Source organism: Candida albicans, chromosome 5, assembly GCF_000182965.3.
Source record: "Candida albicans SC5314 chromosome 5, complete sequence".
Classification (NCBI taxonomy): domain Eukaryota; kingdom Fungi; phylum Ascomycota; class Pichiomycetes; order Serinales; family Debaryomycetaceae; genus Candida; species Candida albicans.
Genome location: NC_032093.1, coordinates 430,771 through 454,883, shown reverse-complemented (window position 1 = coordinate 454,883; position 24,113 = coordinate 430,771). Strand labels below are relative to the sequence as shown.

At 34.6% G+C, this 24,113-nt stretch overlaps 11 protein-coding genes across 11 annotated transcripts; 8 read left to right on the top strand and 3 right to left on the bottom strand. All coding sequences in view use genetic code 12, as the record gives it.

Annotated features, from left to right (window-relative positions):
- Positions 1–17: 17 nt before the first annotated feature.
- On the top strand, positions 18–1,076 carry CAALFM_C502020CA (putative GTPase; the record flags this gene model as incomplete). The annotated part of the gene is made up of 1 exon (XM_709494.2): positions 18–1,076. The coding sequence occupies one exon, from the start codon at positions 18–20 to the stop codon at positions 1,074–1,076; it is 1,059 nt and encodes a 352-aa protein (XP_714587.2).
- A 276-nt stretch (positions 1,077–1,352) lies between these two features.
- CAALFM_C502010CA (uncharacterized protein) lies at positions 1,353–3,539 on the top strand (the record flags this gene model as incomplete). Its single annotated transcript, XM_709495.2, has 1 exon — positions 1,353–3,539. The coding sequence occupies one exon, from the start codon at positions 1,353–1,355 to the stop codon at positions 3,537–3,539; it is 2,187 nt and encodes a 728-aa protein (XP_714588.2).
- Positions 3,540–6,345: 2,806 nt separating this feature from the next.
- Positions 6,346–7,920, top strand: ACH1 (acetyl-CoA hydrolase; the record flags this gene model as incomplete). Its single annotated transcript, XM_709496.2, has 1 exon — positions 6,346–7,920. The coding sequence occupies one exon, from the start codon at positions 6,346–6,348 to the stop codon at positions 7,918–7,920; it is 1,575 nt and encodes a 524-aa protein (XP_714589.2).
- A 363-nt stretch (positions 7,921–8,283) lies between these two features.
- On the bottom strand, positions 8,284–8,685 carry CAALFM_C501990WA (uncharacterized protein; the record flags this gene model as incomplete). Its single annotated transcript, XM_709497.2, has 1 exon — positions 8,284–8,685. A coding segment is annotated over one exon (402 nt), but the record flags the coding sequence as incomplete, so codon positions are not given.
- A 686-nt stretch (positions 8,686–9,371) lies between these two features.
- CAALFM_C501980CA (uncharacterized protein) lies at positions 9,372–10,052 on the top strand (the record flags this gene model as incomplete). The annotated part of the gene is made up of 1 exon (XM_709498.2): positions 9,372–10,052. One exon carries the CDS (start codon positions 9,372–9,374, stop codon positions 10,050–10,052), a length of 681 nt encoding a protein of 226 aa, XP_714591.2.
- A 1,497-nt stretch (positions 10,053–11,549) lies between these two features.
- CDC24 (Rho family guanine nucleotide exchange factor) lies at positions 11,550–14,084 on the top strand (the record flags this gene model as incomplete). The annotated part of the gene is made up of 1 exon (XM_709499.2): positions 11,550–14,084. The coding sequence occupies one exon, from the start codon at positions 11,550–11,552 to the stop codon at positions 14,082–14,084; it is 2,535 nt and encodes an 844-aa protein (XP_714592.2).
- Positions 14,085–14,866: 782 nt separating this feature from the next.
- Positions 14,867–16,750, top strand: CAALFM_C501960CA (putative electron-transferring-flavoprotein dehydrogenase; the record flags this gene model as incomplete). The annotated part of the gene is made up of 1 exon (XM_709500.1): positions 14,867–16,750. One exon carries the CDS (start codon positions 14,867–14,869, stop codon positions 16,748–16,750), a length of 1,884 nt encoding a protein of 627 aa, XP_714593.1.
- A 576-nt stretch (positions 16,751–17,326) lies between these two features.
- RIM21 (Rim21p) lies at positions 17,327–18,916 on the top strand (the record flags this gene model as incomplete). Its single annotated transcript, XM_709501.1, has 1 exon — positions 17,327–18,916. The coding sequence occupies one exon, from the start codon at positions 17,327–17,329 to the stop codon at positions 18,914–18,916; it is 1,590 nt and encodes a 529-aa protein (XP_714594.1).
- Positions 18,917–18,933: 17 nt separating this feature from the next.
- Positions 18,934–20,703, bottom strand: CAALFM_C501940WA (bifunctional DRAP deaminase/tRNA pseudouridine synthase; the record flags this gene model as incomplete). Its single annotated transcript, XM_709502.2, has 1 exon — positions 18,934–20,703. One exon carries the CDS (start codon positions 20,701–20,703, stop codon positions 18,934–18,936), a length of 1,770 nt encoding a protein of 589 aa, XP_714595.2.
- A 226-nt stretch (positions 20,704–20,929) lies between these two features.
- On the bottom strand, positions 20,930–22,471 carry CAALFM_C501930WA (SF3a splicing factor complex subunit; the record flags this gene model as incomplete). Its single annotated transcript, XM_709503.2, has 1 exon — positions 20,930–22,471. The coding sequence occupies one exon, from the start codon at positions 22,469–22,471 to the stop codon at positions 20,930–20,932; it is 1,542 nt and encodes a 513-aa protein (XP_714596.2).
- A 198-nt stretch (positions 22,472–22,669) lies between these two features.
- CAALFM_C501920CA (phosphoinositide 5-phosphatase) lies at positions 22,670–24,043 on the top strand (the record flags this gene model as incomplete). Its single annotated transcript, XM_709504.2, has 1 exon — positions 22,670–24,043. One exon carries the CDS (start codon positions 22,670–22,672, stop codon positions 24,041–24,043), a length of 1,374 nt encoding a protein of 457 aa, XP_714597.2.
- Between the last annotated feature and the right edge of the window lie 70 nt (positions 24,044–24,113).

Below are 24,113 nucleotides of genomic sequence, written 5' to 3'. Positions count from 1 at the left end.
AGTGTGTTTATTTTCTCATGTATGGACAGATAGTAATAGGACCTCCTGGGTCTGGGAAGTCTACTTATTGCCATGGAATGTATCAGTTTATGTCAGCAATTGGAAGAAAGCTGTGCATTATTAATCTTGACCCAGCCAACGACCGATTACCTTACCCCTGTGAGTTGGACATACGTGATTACATCAGTTTAGAAGAGATAATGGAGGAGTTAGATTTGGGTCCTAATGGAGGATTAATGTATGCATTAGAACTGTTGGACAAACAGGGCATAGATTTATTTATTGGCAAAATTGAACAATTAATTAACGAGGGCAACTATTTGTTGTTTGATTGTCCCGGACAAGTTGAATTATTCACCCATCATAATTCCCTCTATCGAATTTTCAAAAAACTAACTCAACTCAAACGATTGAGATTATGTGTTGTATCATTAATCGACTGCATTTATTTAACTAGCCCCTCGCAGTATATATCCATATTATTATTAAGTTTGAGATCAATGCTACAATTAGATCTACCTCACGTTAATGTTATCAGTAAAATAGACATGTTGAAAAACTATGGCGAATTGCCGTTCCGATTGGATTACTATACCGAGGCTCAAGATTTACAATATTTGACTCCATATTTGGAGAAGGAATCTAATTCGGTATTGGGACAGAACTATGTGAGGTTGACAGAACTAATTGGAGAAATGGTAGAAGATTTCCATTTGGTTTCTTTTGAAGTATTATCAGTGGAGAATAAAAAGAGTATGATAAGCTTAATGAGTGTCATAGATAAAGCCAATGGTTACAGTTTTGGTAGTGAGATTGGTGGAGATACAGTTTGGAGTGAAGCCACTAGACAAAATGGTAGTGGAAATGGAGGTTACCAAGATGTGGATATTCACGAACGATGGATAGATCATAAAGAAGAGTATGACGCTGAGGAAAGAAAGCAAGAGCAAGCATTTGCGGAAGGTCTACCACAAGAAGAAGTGGACAATAAGCCATTGACAGAAGATGAAGAATGGGAAGCAGCATTGAAAGACTGGGAAGAGAAGCATGGGGGAGAGGGTGCTATGTTGAGATGAATAGTTTTAGTAGGTTCTGTGTAGATACGTTGTAAGTTACACCAAGAAGTTAGCGTTCAATAGATTGTTCTAGAGTGAGATGATGCTCTAAATTTTTTTTTTTTTTTTTTTTTCATCGCTCTACTTACTAAATTTATGTAGCTTTCTTTCAATCTTAACAAACCTTTTGAAAGAGAAATAGAAGTTGAGCTTATCACATCCAGTATCTAGTTCATTTGTTGATTTTTCGTTTTTATTTATTCATTACCAGTACTTTTGTGTTTGTCCATTAGAATCATGCCCAGTACGTCAAAAGTTACTACCAATAACCATGCACAAGACTCTGATTCAGATGAATTCCAACAGCTCACCACGCAAATAGACTCAACTATATCCAATTTAAAACAAAAGAGGGATTATTTACAGGATCAACTAGCTCAATTTGAGTCTGTTCGTCAAGGTTTGAAGACGTCGGGTGATTCGACAACCCCAGTCAAGTTTCAGTTAGATGATGGGACGATGATTGAAAAAACCACAACGGAAGCAATTGAATTTCTTGATAAAAGGGTTACAGAAATTAAAGAGGCATTGACACAATTTAACACGAAAATAAATGAAGCAGAGTCAACAAAGGAGAAATTGAATCAATTTAACCAGTTTGTACAACAAGGTGGTAATCATGAAGAATTAAAACAAGAGAAATTGAATGAAGACGGGCTTCCATTTGTTGATATTCAGGAAGAGCTTGACGAAGACGGGAATGTGATAAATGTCGAATTCAAAGATGCTCAGGAAGATACAACTATTGATAAAAATGAGAAGGATAGTCGTGGCACTCCTAAAGTTGAAATATTAGGGGAAGAGATAGACAAGGCAAAGAAACTGGACAAAGTATCACAATCTGAAAGTGATGAATTTCAGGCGTTGCTTGAAGATATGGAAGTTATTTCTAAAGACAAAAAGGCACAAGAATTAAATTTTGATCAAGATGATTTATTAGATAAAATAGACAAATTGCAAATCAGTGCTGAGGATAAGTTTAAATTGAAACAAGTATGTGTTGAAGAATTTAAGAATTTGGAGCCAGAACATGACACCGATAAAACACAAGAAAATTCTGCAAGCGATAAAGTTATTGGTAATTTTGAAAACCTTGCTATTGACAAGAATGATTTGATAGAGTTGGAATTATTGGCTGATGATTTTGACGATTCGGAGAATTTTCAGGGAGAAAATTACGACGATGATGAAGAGTGGGATTATGAATTTGATGACGACGACGAAGAAGAAGAAGAAGACATTGCAGATGAACTATTGTATGGTGGAGGCAAGGCTAAGATTATTGGAAGTGACGAAAAATCGAACAATATGTTATGGGATCAAATTATAAATCTAAGAAAAAGCAAACTTGTTGCCACTGATCAAGTGGCCGATAAGATTGAAGAAAGTACAGTTAATGAGAAGAAACCTAAAGCAGTCAGGTTTGCTGAGCATTTAGATATTAATGAAGTGGAAAACATTAGTGAGAGTTTGAGAAACCCACCACCAGAAACTGGTAAAATGTCCTTGTTTAAGCAAAACCGGATGTCTTCCCAACAGAAAAATAGATCAGAGGAAATAATGGAAACAGTTGAAAATGATTCTGTCATGACAGATATTTTGGAGAATGATGTGATGAGTGATATAGTTGAAAAAGAGCCAGTGATGACGGATATAATTGAGAAAGATGATGATGTTCAAATAGTGGACAATAGTGATATTATTGAAAGCTCCATTATTGAACGTGAGCCAGTTGCAACAATAAACGAATCTACACCAGAAGCTAAAACAGGAACTGTCTCTCAAAAACCAGTTTCAAGATTCAAAGCAATGAGATCTAGCCAGCCCTTGAAAGATACTGGGAAATTGAATACTCAAGCGCCTGTGAAAATTCCTATACCGGGTGACACAGAGAAAGAGGTAGTACCACTGGAATCACCGACTAGCTTATCGGTTTCAAAACTACAAGATTTACAACTGGATATGGACAAAATGGCTCAAGCTTATGTTTCAGGGATGTACGATGATGATATAGTTACAGAAGGGCCAGTAGTGCACAAACTAGATGATTTTGAAACTTTGAATAAAATGGTGGAGGCTAAAAAACAAGACAATGAAAAGTTGGGAATACAAGAATATGATGCTGCATCCAATGAAGTAGGAATGGAAATTGATGAAGAAGATGAAGATGACGATGAGGGTCCAATATTAGTAGACGAAATTGTTGAAAATGAATTGGATGAATCAAACGGAGTTTTCAATGATGAAGTAATCTTTGATAGAGAAATTCGTGAAAACTATCACAAATTGCGCAACAAATTAATACTAGATCAAAATGGGTTTAAAAAATCACAGCAAGAATTGGAAATGGAACCTGTAGATGACGAAGGTAATCCAATCAAAATAAGTAGGTTTAAAGCTGCAAAAATGAATCGTGGGGGTTGATCGCAGACAACAAACTAGCCAGTCAACCAACCAACCACAGTTCAGCTAATTAGATACTTTTTTGTACTCTCTTTTTTTCAAAAAATAGTTATTATTGTATTAGACAAAAATATGTAGTAGTGGTTAAACATGAAAATTTTTTTTTTGGATGCAGATATCCATGGATAATCAACCAATTATAACGAGCCTCAAAATCGAAATGAAATGAAATCTGGGGAAACCATAAAATCACTGTCAGACATTAATAACGATTTGTGGGGCAAGACAAAACAATGACAAAAAGACAGCATTAGGTACTTAGAAAGAAGCAGGCGGACCTTTACATGACCAGAATACAATTGTTAGTGATGGTTGGTTTTGGTAATTATTGTATCGCGCAAAAAAACTAGTGATTTCAAAACTCCGAAAACGCCAAAATTTTCAAGTTCCTTCTTGCGATTGTAAAACTGTCATAATGACTGACAATATTAATGCCTACAACAAACTTAATGTTTTAACAATTTATATAAACTGAGAATTAGTGGAAGGTGCCTTCAGGAGAAATAAATCTGGACATCAACAAGATATAATTTCAAATCTATAGGAAAAAAAACTATACTGTTGTACGTAACTATCCAAACCTCTTATTAGTTTTTCTCCGGGACACTAATCCAGTGCTCATAACCAAAACACAAATTTAGCTCCGAACTCCGACGACGAGAACTTGAAGTAAAAATTTTAAATTTTTTTTTCTTGGGGGTTTGCGTAATTAAAAGACAAGAAAAAGGAATAACAATTGAAAAATTCCTTTTTTGACTCCCCTGTAAGTTATAAAATGGCCCGATTTTAGAATCTAGAGGTCATACTATTTTTTGATCACATTGAGTATTGATATGGGATTTCCAAACAAAGGGTTGTTGTAGTGGAGGAGATACATGTAGATCTATTGTTTCATGAGTGACCAATGAAGTAATTGACCACCACCACAGCATACAGAACACAAAAATAAACTTATATATCCACGGGAGTATCAGACACCAGTACAATTAAACCGAAACTAAATCTGTGTAGAAAAAAAAAAATGAACAGACAAAACTTGGAGTACATAAATGTCGTACATTATTGATCTTCTAATGCTGTGAATTAGGGGTAGTATGAAATACATTTATCTAAAAAGCTATGAAATACTCATTATAGGTTATATCAAACTAATAAAAAGAAAAAGCAGGTTATGACTAAGCCGTTATCATGTAAAGAATAATATCTAAACTTCTTCTACGTTGTGCAAACAACAATATTATGATCGTACCTGGATGATGCCCCACTTTTTTACTCCTCTTTTTGGCAACATTTGAAGTGTGAAAATCTATTTTTGGAGTTGTTGATAAACGATTGTAGGCATCTCTGTTCCCCTCATACAAAGATTAAGCTGAATCCATCGTATCTACAACTAACAAGTATATATACTTATTTGTAATATCGATAGGAAGGTAAAAGGGAAGGGTTGCTAGTACAGCACACACACTACAGAAACGATAGTGAAACGTTGGGTGAGCTTCATATTTTCCGAAGCAATGCTCAACATATACTAGGCATCAATTCAGCCACACCTCCTGGTTTAATCTAGTTGATAACTGGAACGTCCTATATAGGGTGAAAAGAAGGGGAAAAGAAACCGTTTACTACTAATGTGTTAACTGTTTAGCGGAACTGTTGAGTTCATTCATATATTTTTTTTTTCTCCATCAATACTGTTATGAGATATTTATTGGTGTCGTTGGACCAAAAAAAAAAATAACAATCCAACACTATATAAAATACCAAAATAGATATTTAGCAATAGTAATAAAAGAAAAGAGGAGTAAAAAAGAAGTTATAACTTAAACGAAAGAAAGCAAAAAAAAGGGGAGTTAAGAGAAGTGTTAAGTGTGAAGCTGAAGGAGGGGAAGCAAGGTGAGATAGTGTGTGTGAGTGTATGTCAAAGTTGAGTTGTTGTGGAAGGCTTGAGATTTTTTCCAACAAAAAAAATATTTGACAAATTGAAAGAAAAACATAGTAGGAAATGTCGTATTCTGCTGCTGGTTTATTTTGTTGGCCCCAAATTGCAAATACTCCGACATTTCTGTTCTCAACTATCTGCGTGTATGTTAATTTTAACCGACAATACACACATACGTTCAAGAAAAAGCACTACCAAATTTATCAATCGGGTACGACACAAAATTTTTTTTCTGTCTAGTGTATTTTTTTTTTCAATTCTAATTATCCAATCCTCGTCCTCTTACTTCTAGTACTATTTTCACTGTCTTGTTTCCCGCCCTTTCCCACTTTTTTCTTTGTTATTGTTGTTAATAAAACTTGGCTGTTTTCTTAAGTTTTTAGATTAAGCCCCGGTTTAGAGGGGAGAGAGATTTTTAATAGAATACTCTTGTTGTTGTTTTTTTCTATTTGACAACTTTGTAGGTCAAATTTATTTTTAATATAAATATGAGATTAAGTTTTCGAAAATATTTTTCCAATTGAAATTTTTATTTTATTTTGAAAATTTATTTTATTTTTAATTCTTTCTTCCTCTTCCTTTTGGTTTTGATTAGTTAATTAATTCTATCAATTGAATCAATTATAAAGAAAAACAATATATCAATTGTAATTAAGTTTACTTTCTAAAAATCCCACTTCCTTATTATTATTACATTAGGTTTTTTATAATTGGCTTCATATATATTCAATTACCAAATTTTTTTTTTACCCCMWTTKRAWTTTTATTTTATTTTTTATTTTTCATTTCTTATTCAATTAACATCAATTCACAACAATATTTTAGATCATGTCAGCTATTTTAAAACAAAGAGTTAGATATGCTCCATATCTCAAGAAATTAAGAACTGGTGAACAATGTATTGATTTATTCAAACACGGTCAATATTTAGGTTGGTCCGGTTTCACTGGTGTTGGGGCACCAAAAGTCATTCCTACTACATTAGTGGATCACGTTGAAAAAAATAATTTACAAGGTAAATTGGGATTCCATTTATTTGTTGGGGCCAGTGCTGGACCTGAAGAAAGTAGATGGGCCGAAAATAATATGATTTTAACTAGAGCTCCTCATCAAGTTGGTAAACCAATTGCTGCTGCTATCAATGATGGTAGAACTCAATTCTTTGATAAACATTTGTCAATGTTCCCTCAAGATTTAACTTATGGATTCTACACCAAAGATAAACCAAATGGATCTAATTTGGATTATACTATTATTGAAGCCACTGCTATCACTGAAGATGGATCCATTGTTCCTGGTCCAGCTGTTGGTGCCTCTCCAGAAATGATCTCTGTTTCTGATAAAATCATTATTGAAGTCAACACCAAAACTCCATCTTTTGAAGGTATTCACGATATTGATATGCCAGTGAATCCCCCATTCAGACAACCTTATCCTCACACATCGGCTGATTTCAAGATTGGTAAAACTGCTATTCCTGTTGACCCAGAAAAAGTTGTTGCCATTGTTGAAAGTACTAGTGGTGATAAAGTCCCACCAAACACTCCCAGTGACGAACAATCAAGAGGTATTGCCAACCATTTGATTGAGTTCTTGGAACACGAAGTCAAACAAGGTAGATTGCCAGCCAATTTGCACCCATTACAATCTGGTATTGGTAACATTGCCAATGCTGTTGTTGAAGGATTGGCTTCATCAAATTTCAAAAACTTGACTGTGTGGACTGAAGTCTTGCAAGATTCATTTTTGGATTTCTTTGAATCTGGTTCATTGGATTACGCCACTGCAACTTCAATTAGATTGACCAATGATGGTTTTAAGAAATTTTATGACAATTGGGATACTTATTCTAAGAAATTATGTCTTAGATCTCAAGTTGTTTCCAACTCACCAGAAATCATTAGAAGATTGGGTGTTATTGCTATGAACACCCCAGTTGAAGTTGATATCTATGGTCATGCCAATTCTACCAATGTCATGGGATCAAGAATGTTGAATGGTTTGGGTGGTTCTGCTGATTTCCTTAGAAACGCCAAATTGTCAATTATGCATACACCATCTGCTAGACCATCTAAAGTTGATCCAACTGGTCTTTCATGTATTGTTCCAATGGCTTCTCATGTTGATCAAACCGAACACGATTTAGATGTTGTTGTTACTGAACAAGGTTTGGCTGATCTTAGAGGATTAGCTCCAAAAGCCAGAGCCAAGGTGATCATTGATAAATGTTCTCATCCTGATTATAAACCACAATTGCAAGAATACTATGATAGATCAGTATTCTATGCCACCAAGAAAAAGACTTTACACGAACCACACATTTTGAGAGACGTGTTTAAGATGCATTTGAACTTCCAAGAAAATGGTACCATGAAATTAGATTCTTGGGATCAAAAATTTTAAGGATGTTGAATGATCACTACAAGTTTTTGACTACTTTTAGCTAGTACTAGTTTGCTTTGCTTTGATTTTGCTTTTTAGCTTCTGGTTAATTGGGGTTTTACATTATCAAATGTATTTTCTTTCTTCTTCTAATTGTACTTGAAGAAATGAAATTTTATAGAATTATTTGATTTTGTATATTTTTTAACATCACACCAAATACTTGAGGTTTTCTTGTTTTTTTGTAGCAATATTGCTTTACTGATTTGTAAATTGAACAAAACTATAGTTAAGATTGTGTTATAAAGCATTTGCAACCCAAACAGGCACACTAAAAATTGAACAGAGTTCAAACAAATTCTATGAAACAGAGTAAAAGTCAACTTAACATGCCTTCTCCAATCTTTCTTCTAATGTATCAACAAATGGTTTAGCTATCCAAAATTCAACAATTTGGGACAAATTATTCTTATGATGATATCTAACATAATACTGTTTTCCACAAGATTGTAATACTTTCAAAGGGTCATGCACACTAACAAATAAACCACAACCAAGGGAAAAAGAAAAATAATGATCATTTCTAAGGAATACAATATTATGAATATACATTGATTGTGAGTTCTTCAATGTTAAATAATAATTCTTATCATAGCATTTGGTTGTTGTCGATAATGGAGGATGAGTATTCAAATTATAAGATAACGGCTGTGAAGGTGAGTGGGGAATGATATTCTTATTTCTGGCCATTATGTTTGAATGTTTGAGGGTTACTAAAAGATGAATAAGTTTGTTGCAAAAATTTCAATACTCTGAAAAAGAAGGAATGTTCAAACTAGAGTTTATTTATTAATTCATACCAACCAACTTAGCACAGAGATAAGTATATATATATATATGGACTGTTGGATAACATGTGTATGGTTATAGGGACTTTTTAAAACGTGTTCAATTTCTTGCAGCCTTAAATCTGGATGTGTTTGAACACAGCAGGTGGGGGGAGGAGTCAACAGATTTACACAGTGAATTCTTTGTTCTTTCACTTATCTTGCTTGGTTTATTGAAAATTGATTTCAATGTATGATTTGTTTAGATTTTAGTGGAAAATGAAAAATTTACCAAGTTAGTTTTGATTTAAAAGATTCTTAATCTTTAAAATTGGTCTGTAAAATGATTTTCAACTATGAGCCCTAGCTATATTATTGGTACAAATACATAAAATACTCAATTTTATTAAATCCTCCTTTATACTTGAAGTATTTGGTAACATACTAATAACTCCATCTTTAGGAATAGTTATAAAAGTCAAGGAAGTTCTTTTCAAGTATGGCTAGCATGGCTAGAGTAAGTTACGGAATCAAAATGGACGGAAAAATATATGTAAGAATTGTTCAAAGGAAAAAAAAAAACCAACCAACCAACCAGCCAACCAAAACTTCTATTGATTCAATAGTTACACTATATCAACAACTATGAAACTTTCATTGGTGTCACCTTTATTGTTAACTTTACTTCTGTTTACCACTGCTCATGGTGGCCATGGTCATGAACAAGAATCATTAAAAATCAAGCCACAAGATTTATCATGGCAGGATTGGCATATGAAGGAAGAACATGGGTTAGAAGAATATGATGGGAAAACATTTTTCATATTACATGATTTGAATAATAATGGTATACTTGAATCCAAAGAAATATTGAATTTGTATGGATTGGTACATAAGATCATTATTGGTGATGGGTCAGGAATGGGTCAAGATAAAATTGAAGTGACTCCTGAACTTCAAAAACAAGTTGTTGAGAATATTTTCCAATTGATACCCCATGGCAACCCAGAAGGAATTTCTCAAGCTGAATGGTTGAAATTTTATGAAAATGGTGGCAGATTACCTGATTTGGGATATGGACCAGGCCACCATTTAGGATTTGAGGAAGAATATGAAGAACATCATTGGAGAAAATACCATGCTAATGATGATCCTGATGTCAAAATAAAACATAAAGAAGATATCGAACATGAGTTGTTACATCATCAACAAGAGATTGAAGAGACTCACGATAGATCGAGTCGATTGAAAAAATTTGCTGGTGATTACTGGTCAGAGATCAATATCGACAATCTTAAACCAAAATATAGAAAACAACAGAAATAGTGAGAGGTTAGTAAAGAGAAACCTTAAAAACAACCAGGAAGCCAACTCTTAGCTTGGCTATATAGAAGTAGAAATAGAAATCAAGATCAATAAAAAGACGCACCAACAGCGCTACTACTACTACTACATTTTGAAAACAATTTGCTGGGAAGTTGAATGATTTGCACATGTGAGCCACATAGCTTAGGTATAGGTTGCTTGAACTAAACACCGAAGTTCTTGTATTAAAGATAGAATTCCTCTCTCTCTCAAAAAGCTGTCAAATTGACACACCAGTAGAAGTATTTTTGACGGGTATATTGGCAAGTCAAATTGAATGTGTGTCATTTCAATCCTACAAAAAGATACAAAAATGAATAAACGAATTAATATAATAGTTGTCATCATCGTCAAATAATAGCAGAAAATTACATTATCCTATGATTGTAATGTGATTATGATAATGGTTGTAATTGAGGTCGTAGTAGTAGTAGTCGTGTGTTTCATTTTATGCAACATTAACCACAATAACAAGAACAATAGAGGGGGGGAGGGAATTGATTGTCTTACTAGTTTTCTATTACAAAGAATTTCTTTTGTTTTAGAGTAATTTAAATGTAAAATGTATAATGTATAATGTAAAATGTTTTGAAATTGATTTTCAATTAATTTTTCGTGTAACAAAAGAAGAATGAAAAAAAATTTCATTATGGAATTTTTGGGGGATATTGAATCGTGTTGGTTAAATACTTTTGTCCTATTCAATTCAGCTTTGAGTTTTACTAGTTTGCCACCTGGTTTGCCACTTAGTTTTGCCACCAAGAAGTTGGACTAAAGTTTATATCTGTCTCTTATATAATTTACCTTATAGTCAACTTCACTTCCTTCTTTCATTCCTTGTAGTCTTTGTTACATTTTTTGTTCTGGTTCCTGTTACTAACAACAACACAATATTTTTTTTTTTAATTCCCTCACTCAATTCAACTCACAAACCCTATTTCTTTTCTTCTTCTACTTCTTGGTGTAACTTAAACCTTTTTGCTGGCCTCTTTCTTTTGCTATTTTCTAAAATTCAATTTTGTTAGCTCATTTTAATTATTTCAATTCAATTGTTTTCCATTTATTTCCATCTTTCGTTTTCCATTTATTTTATTTTCTTCTTTTTAGTTAGCTCTAATTCAACTTCTTCTACTTCTAACTTGAAATCTAACAACTAAAAAAAGACAAGGAGTGAAAAAAAGTGTGAGAATTTGCTAAACAAAAAAGAGACAGAAAAAGAAAAAGTTAACGAACACCAAAGACAGGAAGAAAAAAAAAATTCCAACAACAGGAACAAACATCAACAAACATTAACATCAGCAACAAGCAGAAGACCAATATACATTAACCAATCACACTGAACTTACTCATAAACTACTTGCTCATATCTTCCTCTTTTTTTTTTTTTTGCTGCATATTGAAGAAATAGAAACCAAATAGAACCACTCATTATATCTTAATATCAACAAATCCAAAACCATGGAACATCCACCAGCAGCTCTCAGAACATTTTCAACCCAATCAACTTCATCTTTGAATTCAGTAAGTACTGTTTCGTCTTCAAGAATTGTTTCTCTGGGCCCAGTCAATATAAACAATTTCAATAAACCAAGTACTCCCAAAGACCATTTATTCTATCGATGTGAATCACTAAAACGAAAACTACAAAAAATCCCTGGCATGGAACCATTTTTGAACCAAGCTTTCAATCAGGCTGAACAACTCAGTGAACAACAAGCATTGGCTTTGGCACAGGAAAGAAGCAATGGAAATGGACATAGTAATGGCAAACGTCATCAATCATTAGACGGTGCCATGAATAGACTTTCAGTTGGTTCTGATAGTAGTTCGATCCAAGGTTCATTGACACGAATGGCCACCAATGCGTCAACGTCATCTTTAATCAGTGGTATGCCAAACAACAACACTTTATTTACGTTTACTGCAGGGGTTTTACCAGCTAATATTAGTGTCGATCCTGCTACCCATCTTTGGAAATTGTTCCAACAAGGGGCCCCCTTTTGTGTTCTTATCAATCATATCCTTCCTGATTCCCAAATACCAGTTGTCAGTTCTGATGACTTGAGAATTTGCAAAAAATCAGTATATGACTTTTTAATTGCCGTCAAGACGCAATTGAATTTTGATGACGAGAATATGTTCACTATATCCAATGTTTTCTCCGACAATGCCCAAGATTTAATCAAGATTATTGATGTCATTAATAAACTACTTGCTGAGTACTCAGATGCTAGTGACCTGGGTGGTGGCGATGAAGATGTAAATATGGATGTTCAAATTACCGATGAAAGATCAAAAGTTTTCCGAGAAATTATCGAAACAGAAAGAAAATATGTTCAAGACTTGGAACTAATGTGTAAATACCGTCAAGATCTAATTGAAGCCGAAAATTTGTCTTCAGAACAAATTCACTTGTTATTCCCAAATTTAAATGAGATTATTGATTTTCAAAGACGATTCCTCAATGGGTTAGAATGTAACATCAATGTACCTATTAGATATCAAAGAATTGGATCAGTATTTATTCATGCTTCTTTGGGCCCTTTCAATGCTTATGAACCTTGGACTATAGGACAATTGACGGCGATTGATTTGATCAACAAAGAAGCTGCTAATTTGAAAAAATCATCGAGTCTACTTGATCCTGGGTTTGAACTTCAATCGTATATATTAAAGCCGATCCAAAGATTGTGTAAATACCCACTTTTGTTGAAAGAGTTAATCAAAACATCACCAGAATATTCAAAACAGGACCCCCATGGCAGCTCGTCATTGACATCATTCAATGAATTATTGGTGGCTAAAACTGCAATGAAAGAATTGGCAAATCAAGTCAATGAGGCGCAAAGACGAGCAGAAAATATCGAACATTTGGAAAAACTAAAAGAAAGAGTAGGTAATTGGCGTGGGTTTAATTTGGATGCTCAAGGAGAACTATTATTCCACGGACAAGTTGGGGTTAAAGATGCTGAAAATGAAAAGGAATACGTTGCTTATCTTTTTGAAAAAATTGTATTTTTTTTCACAGAAATTGATGATAACAAAAAATCTGATAAACAGGAAAAGAAGAGCAAGTTTTCGACAAGAAAGAGATCAACTTCATCAAATCTTAGTTCATCGACTACTAATTTGTTGGAATCAATAAACAATTCCCGAAAGGATAACACATTGCCATTGGAATTAAAAGGAAGAGTTTATATATCGGAGATTTATAACATTTCCGCTCCAAACACTCCTGGCTCAACCCTAATCATCTCATGGTCAGGTAGAAAGGAAAGCGGCTCATTCACTTTGAGATATCGTAGTGAAGAAGCCAGAAACCAATGGGAAAAGTGTTTACGTGATTTGAAGACTAATGAAATGAATAAACAAATTCATAAGAAGTTACGTGATTCCGACCTGTCATTTAATACTGATGACTCTGCCATATATGATTACACGGGTATTAGTACGTCACCAGTCAATCAATCAACTCAACAACAATACTATGATCATCGGGGCTCTCACAGTTCCCGCCATCACTCATCGTCATCCACTTTGAGTATGATGAAGAATAATAGAGTTAAATCTGGTGATTTGAGTAGAATATCTTCAACTTCAACAACATTAGATTCTTTCAGTAACAACTTGAATGGGTCACCAAATACCACTAATCCATCTTTGACGTCTTCAGATGCCACCAAAACAATTCCAACATTTGACGTTGCAATTAAATTGCTTTACAAATCGACAGAATTGTCAGAGCCATTGATTGTCAATGCACAAATTGAGTATAATGACCTTTTACAGAAAATTATCTCCCAGATTATCACTTCGAACTTGGTGGCTGATGATGTCAATATTAGTCGATTGAGATATAAAGACGACGAAGGAGACTTTGTGAATTTGAATTCAGATGATGATTGGGGGTTAGTGCTTGATATGTTAACCAGTGAAGACTTTTACCAAACATCAAGCAATGAAAAACGACTGGTGACAGTGTGGGTTTCTTGATTTAACTACAGGAACAAACGCTACCTTTGTTTGGTGTGTGTGTGTATGTATGGGTGCTTTTTTTTTTTATTTCTTGATGGTGTGTGACTTTGGAAGATAAACAAATTAAGAGTTAATGTTTTGCTGTGCAAAATAAGCTGTTATAGATGGGTTCAATTAATCAATTTCATATAGATATATAAATGACACTTTGACGAAATATACTATTTATAAATTTCCTTTTTTCTTTGTTTTGTAAGATTAATGTTGGTTCTTGTTGATGTGTCGGTACACCAAACGCAATAATTAAAATCTAGTAAGACGGTAAATGGGTAGATGAGAAAAGGTCAATAGAGTTTATTCTAATGTGGGTGCAAATTAAAGGCAACAGATAAATTTGGTAAACATTTTCTAAAACGTATTGCCGCTTCCAGAGTCAAAAAAAAGAATATTAGTGCTAATAATAGTAGTAATACAAAACAAGGTTTCAAAGTTTTCGCTCAAAACATCAAGCCATTGCTTATATAGGATGAACTATTCAATTAACAGGCAAAAAAAAGCCATCATTTGAAAAGACTCTCATATCAAAGAGGTAACTTCTAATAGTAATCACTTGTTGTTTTTGATTATTAAATGAGTTGATTCTATTGGTGAACTAACGCGAGTGGGTTGTTGTTGCGGGTGAGATGATGCATAAATGAGTCAATTGAAAAAAAAAAAATACTAATACAACACACCCACCCTTGCTTTATCAAACTTTCCTTTCCCCTTCTTTCTTTTAACATACTGTAAATTATACTCTTATGTTGATTCAATCATTGTTACCAAGAGTAGGAAGTAGGCGATTGTTTCCTCGTTCACTACCACCATTGAGAAATTCTATCAATTACACTCCATGTATCAGAAGATTCCATCAATCATGTACAAGATACAATCTAACGTCGGAACAAGAAGAAATTTTACATCAAGAACGTGCCAGAGACTATGTGGATGTATGTATAGTAGGTGCCGGACCTGCTGGGTTATCGACTGCTATAAAGTTGAAACAACTTGATAATGAACAAGGTAATGGGGATTTACGAGTCATTGTTTTGGAAAAAGCAGGAGATTTTGGTAGTCATATAGTTAGTGGTGCGGTTATTGAACCACAAGCTTTTAAAGAATTATTCCCCGAAAGTGAATTGACTGAAGAAAACGGGATCCCATTACCACTGGATATTATAACAAAAGTAACATCGGATCATATGAAATACTTGACTCCTAATAGTGCATTCCCATTGCCAGAACCTCCTCAGTTAACCAATAAGGGGAAAAACTTTATTGTTAGTTTAAATGAAGTTGTCAAGTATCTAGCTGAACAAGCTGAAGAGTTGGGAGTTGAATTGTATCCAGGGATTTCAGTGAATGAATTGGTTTATAACGAAGATAAATCAGCCATAAAAGGTATCATAACCCAAGATATGGGGGTTGATCGTAATGGTGCACCAAAAGATAGTTTTGAACCGGGTATGGAATTTTTTGCAAGATTGACTGTTTTGGCCGAAGGTTGTCATGGATCATTGACTAAAAATGCCATTAGCAACTTTAACTTGAGAGAAAATTCTGAACCTCAAACATATGGACTTGGAATCAAAGAAGTTTGGGAAGTTTCACCCGAAAAGTTTGATAAAGGTTATGTAGGACATTCATTGGGATATCCATTAACTTCAAAGGAATATGGTGGAGGTTTTATTTATCATTTTGGTGACGGGTTAGTCGCCGTTGGTTTGGTTATTGGATTGGATTATGCCAATCCATACATCTCACCTTATCAAGAATTCCAAAAAATGAAAACTCATCCATTTTATGCCAATGTGTTAAAAGGTGGTAAATGTATTTCATACGCTGCAAGAGCTTTGAATGAAGGTGGGTACCAATCCATTCCCAAATTGCATTTCCCTGGTGGTATTTTGGTTGGTTGTGCTGCTGGGTTTGTTAATGTGCCAAAAGTTAAAGGCACTCACACTGCTGTGAAGAGTGGTATAGTTGCTGCAGAAACAATCATCTCCACTTTCAAACAAATGGAATTGGATCCTTGTGATGAAGAAAACTTTGAAGAATTATCCACGCCAATAGATTTAAGTCAGTATGAAGAGAATTTCAAAGATTCGTGGGCATACAAGGAATTGTACGCAGTGAGAAATGTGCGTCCTTCATTCAACTCTCCACTTGGTATGGTTGGAGGTCTTGTTCACTCAGGTTTGCTGACTATGATTACACAGGGTAAAGAACCATGGACTTTATCTCACCATGGTACCGATTCAGGGGCAACTCAAGATGCAAACAAGTTCCAACCTATTGAATATCCAAAGCCTGATAATGAATTGACTTTTGATATTCTTACCTCTGTGTCAAGAACTGGTACCTACCATGACGAAGATGAACCATGTCATTTAAAAATACCAGACCAAGATTGTCGAAAACATGCTGAATTAAACTGGACCAAATACAGAGGTGTCGAACAAAGATTCTGTCCAGCAGGAGTCTACGAATATATTGAGGATGAACTGGAACCATTGGGAGTCAAGTTCCAAATAAATAGTCAAAATTGTATTCATTGTAAGACGTGTGATATTAAAGTCCCATCTCAAGACATTACATGGTCTGTACCTGAAGGTGGAGATGGTCCAAAGTATTACATGTCCTGATGAGGCTATCAAATGTAAAAAAGGAAAGCTAAAAAACGGTTGTTGGTTTTTGTTTGTCAAGTAGTTACAGTAAGTCTCCTCCAGTGTAATTTATTTGAATTAAGCATATAATGGAAATAGGAAATGAATGGGTAAGTAATAATACTGTGCTTATTGCCTTTTTTGTAAAGATTTCGCAACTTTTCACCTTTAAATATTTCCTACTAATATATGCCCGTCAACCAGGAAGAATAAAGCAAATTAATTAAAATAGCACTACTATATCTTTATATCTTTTATCAGACAGAGCTATGCATCGTATCACTAATAAATTTTAGATACGTAATAACGATAGATCGAGTTTTATAGAAACCTATCATTTAACACGCGAGAAGTAAAGCCTCATAACTTAGATCCAAACGATGCGTGATACCTCCTAAAGAAAGGACAATGAGTATTTTTTTTATTTTTTTCTTTGTGATTTTAGATTTACTCTCAAAGTCCCCCCAACCAACCAATTGACATCACTCCTACTGTAACGCTATTTACCTATCTATTAAATCAATAATACCAGTCACGGATATTTTGAGTTAAATAATGTACTGGAAGAATGCCTGGTGGGTGGGCACCGTCTATTCTTCATGTGAACCAATTGAATTACCTGAAGGTATGCTAATATCAAAACAATATGAGACATATCCCATCACAACTGTTTCCAAAGCCATATATAAACAAATGTGCTACCGAAATTGTATCCCAGTATTGAACACAAATGTGGGGTTTGTCATAGATACATTTGCAAAACCACTACCCATAGTTTCTCAGAGTTGGCGTGAATTCACCAAGGATTCATTACGAGGGTCATTTGCCTATAGTGTTGTTTCTATCATATATGCTATTGCAGTACTGGCAGTGATCATCTGGTTTTTAACAATTTTTGTGTTAACAAACTATACGATCAAACCTTCGTGGTTATTGAAAACAAGTACAATACTTTCCACAGTGTACATCCTCGTTGTGGTGATAAAATCAATTCTAATACTACACGGACAACAACGAGATGGTTATTTACATGGAGCTAAGCTTCTTAGTGAACTCAACGACTATAACCCGATCCAAATCATAGATTTAATTGTGGTATTGTTGCTACAAATCAACCAAGTTCAAATAATAATGCGAATCTTTCAAAGACAGAAAGACAAACGAATGGCTTTACTCATTGGTATAGTGGCGACATTGGCATCTCAAGTGATCTGGGCAATTGCACAATTTTATACACCAGCTGACGCTAATGAAGCAAGTGATATATTACCGGCTTTTATATACTTGGTTAGAATAGCCATGGCCTTATGCTATGCTGCTATTATAACGGTGTTTTTCATTAGCAAAATTCAAATTATCTTGGCAAACAAAAAAATCTGGTTGTTAACTTTGCTAACGTTTATTTTGATATACAGCCCAGTGGCATTTTTTGTTGCCGATGTTTCGAACGCATTTGTTTATGAATTGTCAGAAATCTTTTCGGTGGTGAACTATGTTATCGGCGTAGTGATCCCATGGGAATGGTGCAACAAGTTTAACCTAATAATGAAGGCGAAAGAAAAAGAGGGTGTTTTGGGCCGCAGGTTTTATGAAGACGAGTTGTACGAGCTAGATAGATTTGAGTTATTTGTTGAAGAACAGATGCCTGAAGATGAAGACAATGGGGACACCCATAGTGATTCTCCTGGCAATGAACTAAATGGCGGTGCACATCATAATAGCCAAGAACAAAGCGACAGATTGATTGGAAGCAATTCACCAACAAATAAACCTCATAACGGCAACAATACTGATCCTACCCTGAGATTTAGGCAGCTTTTAACTAATACAAAGGATGCATTTTTGACTTTAACTGACAATATTATTGCTGCTGGATTTGCAATTCCAAGGTCAGTGAGTGTATCTACACAGTCATTAACAGGAAGATACAGAAACAATAGCACAGCTCGTACCGAATACACTAAAGAAGTTGTTCCAGATTTTAGCCCTGAAATGTTTTTACAACCTGAAGGTAGTTCCCATATCACAGAGACTTTATCAGAGCAGAACGCGGCACCTCTGACTACAAACAGCAACCACAGACGAAGAAATGTTTATGTATACTCCAGAAAAGAAGTTATATTAGATGTATCTAGTGATGAATAAAATATAAGGACATCTCATTATTCTTGAATATGTTCATGACCCCTTTTGGCTATTTCAAGACACGTTTCTTCATACCCTGGAATGTGGATGTACTCAACCCCATGATCTAATAATTTTTTGTAGGAGGAATTATTCTTTACGAAAATATCTGGTTCTAAAACACCCACAAAACACGTTTTGATGTTTTTCGTTTGTAAAATCCTATCAACACAAGGTAGATTGCCACTTAGTCTCAACGAACAAGGCTCCATAGAAGTAAATATTTCTGTTCCCGCAGGTACTTCTCTTTCCCCACCATTTTTCGAAAAATACTTCTCCAAAGCACATTGTTCTGCATGAGTATTACCAGGCAATTCACGTGAATGACCCGTCGATATTACCTGCCCATTGTGAACCAAAACACAGCCAACGTTAAATTGAGTTTGGGTTTCTCCACACTTTTCAGCCTCTTCTATTGCCATCTTCATGAATTTTCTACTTGGCTCTAATGCCCATTCCGGATACTCTGTTTTATAAGACCAAGACTTATCATCGGCTTCATATTTGTATGCATGCAACCATAAATCCAAATCGTTTGAACCTGGATCGGAATAAAGAGGCAAGCCAGTAATGGGACAGATCTCATCTAATGCGACTTCCCCATCTCCTTCCGGGTGGATCCATGAAGTTGCTGCACGAGATTTACCAATTAGATCTAGCCTTTCCATCACTTGATCCAAATCAGCTTCTCCGTTTTCCCCTAAATTTTTACCCCAGACAAATTCACTAGAATATATTGGGTCATTAGCTATTGGATATCCCAAAAATTGTAAATGCACTCGAATTTGGTGGGTTCGACCAGTTAATGGGTGGCATTTAACAACAGACGTATTTGTAATGGGGTCATATGACACTCTTTGAAATTCAGTTTTAGCATCTTTCCCATCTTCCATATCGACAACATTTAATGTCAATTTGGGAGACTTTGTAGACAATGGTTTATCCACAATAATACGCTCAATAGGGAATTCACCTTTTACCCTGGCAATATACTCTTTCGTCACATTTCGATCTCTAATCTGCAGCATCATGTTATTTGCTCCTTTGGACAGTTTCCCCAAAAACATCAAACCCGAGGTTAATCTATCAAGTCTATTGCATGGATGAACAATTTTACCCTTTTCATGTTCAAATATTTTGGTGACAGTGTTGTATCGATATCTACCTGTTGGATGAACCGGTATCCCACCTGGTTTATCTATCACAAGCAAATCATCATCTTCAAAAACAATTTTTATATCTCTGGAGCTGACAGGTGGTTCACGACGATAGCTTCTATGAGAAATCAAATCACCATTGCGCAAAATCGTTTCCAAATTTGCAACTTGAGAATTGACTTTGACTAACCCTTCCTCTACTGCCTTACGATATGCATCAGGGGTACGATCTCTAAATTCATCAATGAAAACATCGATCAATTTCCTATCTTGCCAACGTAACTTGCAATAGGTTAGATATGTGTAGAAGTACGGCGTAACTCGACGCAATCTACCTTCAATTACATAATTGGCTCCTTCAGTTTCTTCTTCATGAATTGATTTTTGAGTTGCCGTGCTTTCACTAGTTATCTTGTGTTTATCGATGTTTTGTTGACGTACTCTAAATCCTTTAGCATCAACCACCTTTTTGCTATGAGGTGGTTGTTCAGCTCTTGGTGATGCGGCTCTTTTCATTCCTCGTGATAATGTCAAAGATAATGTTTCTAAAGCTTTCAAAGGGGAAACCCAGCCACTCTTGTATATTGACATGCAAAGGACAATCCAGTATCAAGTTTTTCCTTTTTCCCAACAAGATTGGCAATGTGAAAAAAAAAAAAAAAAACTTGAAAATTTGAGACAGTGCCATAATTCGGATGCGTTTTCGAATTCTTCAACATTTCATTCCATTGGAATGGCCATTGATTTTGACATTGTTTTACTATTTTACTTTTTATTACTTTCTATAGACCTTATTTATCAAACTGACATCCTTCATCTATAATAACCCTTGTTTTTTCAAATCTATATAATCCTTCTCTGACATAACATTACCTTCTTTATCCTCCACTTCAACTGAATTTTCCAATTCAGTCACTTTCAATTTGGTCTCCTTTCTCAACACTTTCCATAATTCAGTAGCTTCATCAATTTTGGTAATATTTTTAAACATTTTCATATTCTTCTCATCAACACCAAGACACTTCAAACCATATTGATGTTTAGATCCACTGAAATGTTTCATAAACACACTTTTACCTTTGTAACTTATGTTACCGCAAATTTCACAATTGTATTGTTTATGTAGTCCTTGTAGCTTGTATAGCCAAAATGGGATCGGTGTTCCATCTGGGCCTAAAGGTAAATTCTTAAAGCTGTCATCTAAATAGTTATCATTATCATCGTCATCGCCATGTTCATTTTGAGACAAATCATCGTCATCAAATTCGTTGTTGATGGCAACGAATTCATTTTCAATATTGTGTTGCACCTGTCGATCAAGTTGTAGCTCTCTTTCCGACAAGTTTGACAATTTCTCAACTTGTGCTCTAGTATATTCCAATTCTGGGGCCAACACTTGACACAACTTTTCAATGAAATATTCCAACCAAGGCAACGAAGACACAAAGTTGTCTGGGTTTTGTTGAGATGCATTCTTTTTATGTTTCTTTCCTGACAAATGGGATTGGTAAACAGTTTCTTTTGAAAATAATTTATTACATGCTTTGCAAAACAATTTGTCCCCGTCATTGCCATTAGACTTCCTTTCTTCATTAGCATTGTCATACTCTTTTTTCCAATTTTGCAACAAGGCATTGTAGTCTAGTAACGGTTGCAACTTTATTAATGTAGCCTCTAGAAACAGACTCAATTCTGTCAAGTATTTCGAATAAAACCCATTGACGTTGGCATAGGGGAAACTCAGGAATTTATACAAATATTCAATGTACAGAATAGGACCAAAATTACTAACATACAAATCATGAAAATGATGAAGGTCCATAATATCGTTAATCTCTATATTTTTCAAATGTGAAGCAATGGAACTCAAAAAATGTTTTCTTTTAACAAACTCTTGTTCTTTACCAGTTTTCTTATTTATTTTTAAAGTCACATCTTGAGGATTCAATTCCTTGTTTAATGAACTGAAGCTAGAATACAACTTTCTTGGATCTTCCACTATATTGTCATTCAGAGAGATGCCATTGATCATCTCATCAAACTTTTCAAATCCATCACCTGGCTCAGTGATCAATTCTAATGTCCTGGAAAATGACTCCTTCTCGTCAGTAAGACAATGATTCAAGCCTTTTATTATTTGATTATATCGATCTTTAAAATAACCTAATTCATATTGTTGTAGTATCGATATTCTTTTGGTTGAATTTGGTTTTGTTACTTTTGATACAAGGATGTTTGGTCGTGGCTGTAAGTTTGACGGTAATATATAAGGATTTCTTAATAATCTCCTTGATAATGAATCTTCTATAATACCAATCTCTTGAATATTAGACCTCTGGACTTCAATGAAATTACTCATGCTGGCTAAATTGGAAACAAAACAAGCACAGAAATTTAATGTGTAAGGAAATTTTCTCACTGTTATCTTTTTCCTAAGATTGTGGGAATTTTGTGTTGAAACTGCCACCACCGTCTCCTTCTCCCTCCAACCCACATCACTAACATTATTAAAACTTGCTATTCCACTATCTATCCTACAAACAAACCATTACAAACAATGATAGAAGGATCAACTAAAGGAGAAAGTGATATACCACTCTATTTATTCACTTATAATTGCAACAAACGAGTTATAGATGCAAATGTATTTAAATCCAAAGTATCGCAATCATTACCACCAAAAGATAATCCTTCCCATTTATACGTTTTTGCTCTTCAAGAGTTTTGTACTATTCTTGATGGTTCATTCAAGGCATCAGCAAACCAACAATTAATCGCTTATAATGAATTACTCCAAGTTATGCTATTTGAAGAGTATGGAACAGATCATTTTCAAACTATTGCTATTAATCATACAGGTGCAGTTGGATTAATCATTATAACCCCCTACCCACTGAAATTCCAAAATGTGAGATTAGCAAACACTTCTTGCGGGTATGGATATAGCTCAATGAAAGGTGGAGTTGGTGTTAGGTTGAGATATTACCCAGAAGGGAAGTATGGAGATAATTCAGTAGAATTGAGTTTTGCAGGAATTCACTTAAATGCATATGAAGGAGAGTATTATTATTTACAAAGAAATGCCAATTTATTGAGAATTGTTAGAAGTCTTGATTTTGGAGATGGATATGGATTAATCAAACCAAACAATCATGTTTTCATTTTAGGGGATTTAAACTATAGAACAACCAAAGAGTACAAGAAAACTTCAGTTGTGGCACAGAATTTGTTATCTTTGGCTGACCAACATAGTGAGGTTGACACTGAATATGTTAATCAGTTATTTGTCCAATACGATGAACTTCATAATGCATTGAAAAACGGGGAGGTATTATTTGGATTTTCTGAAGGTAAAATTGATTTCAAACCATCGTATAAGTACTATCTAAACACTGGTATCTACAACTCAAAACGATGTCCTTCGTGGTGTGATAGAATATTGTTTTTATCTACGTATGAAACGACAGGTAACGATGATTTGGGATTACAATTATTGAGAGCAAAAGGCAAAGACTCAAAACAGAAAAACGAAGGGCTCCCCGTGGTGGGAAAATATGATTGTATTGATGAATTATTATTATCTGATCATCGTCCTGTGTTTGCACATATCGACATACCATTTGCACCCCCTAAACTGATTATATCACCAATGTCAGGCTGTTTGGAAATAGTTTCAACAGGGTTAACTCTGGATGAATCGTTTTCGGGGTTTGAGCAGTTACAGGGAATAGACAATAATACTCATATAGAGAGTGGTCCAACTTCCATTTACTTGAAACCAACAAAATTAGATCTTCTAATTCATACGCTCGTTACACCCTTTATGGATACGACCATAGGGTATGGGCTTTGGTTTGGAACAACAAGCGAGGGAAGATTAGTATTGTTGATATTTGCATTGTTATGTTTTTCATTGTGGTATCTTTTTTAGTATATGTAGTTGAGTAGTATTTTTTTGAATGTCACAGTTTGTGTAAGTTATACTCTAGAAGTGAAGATCT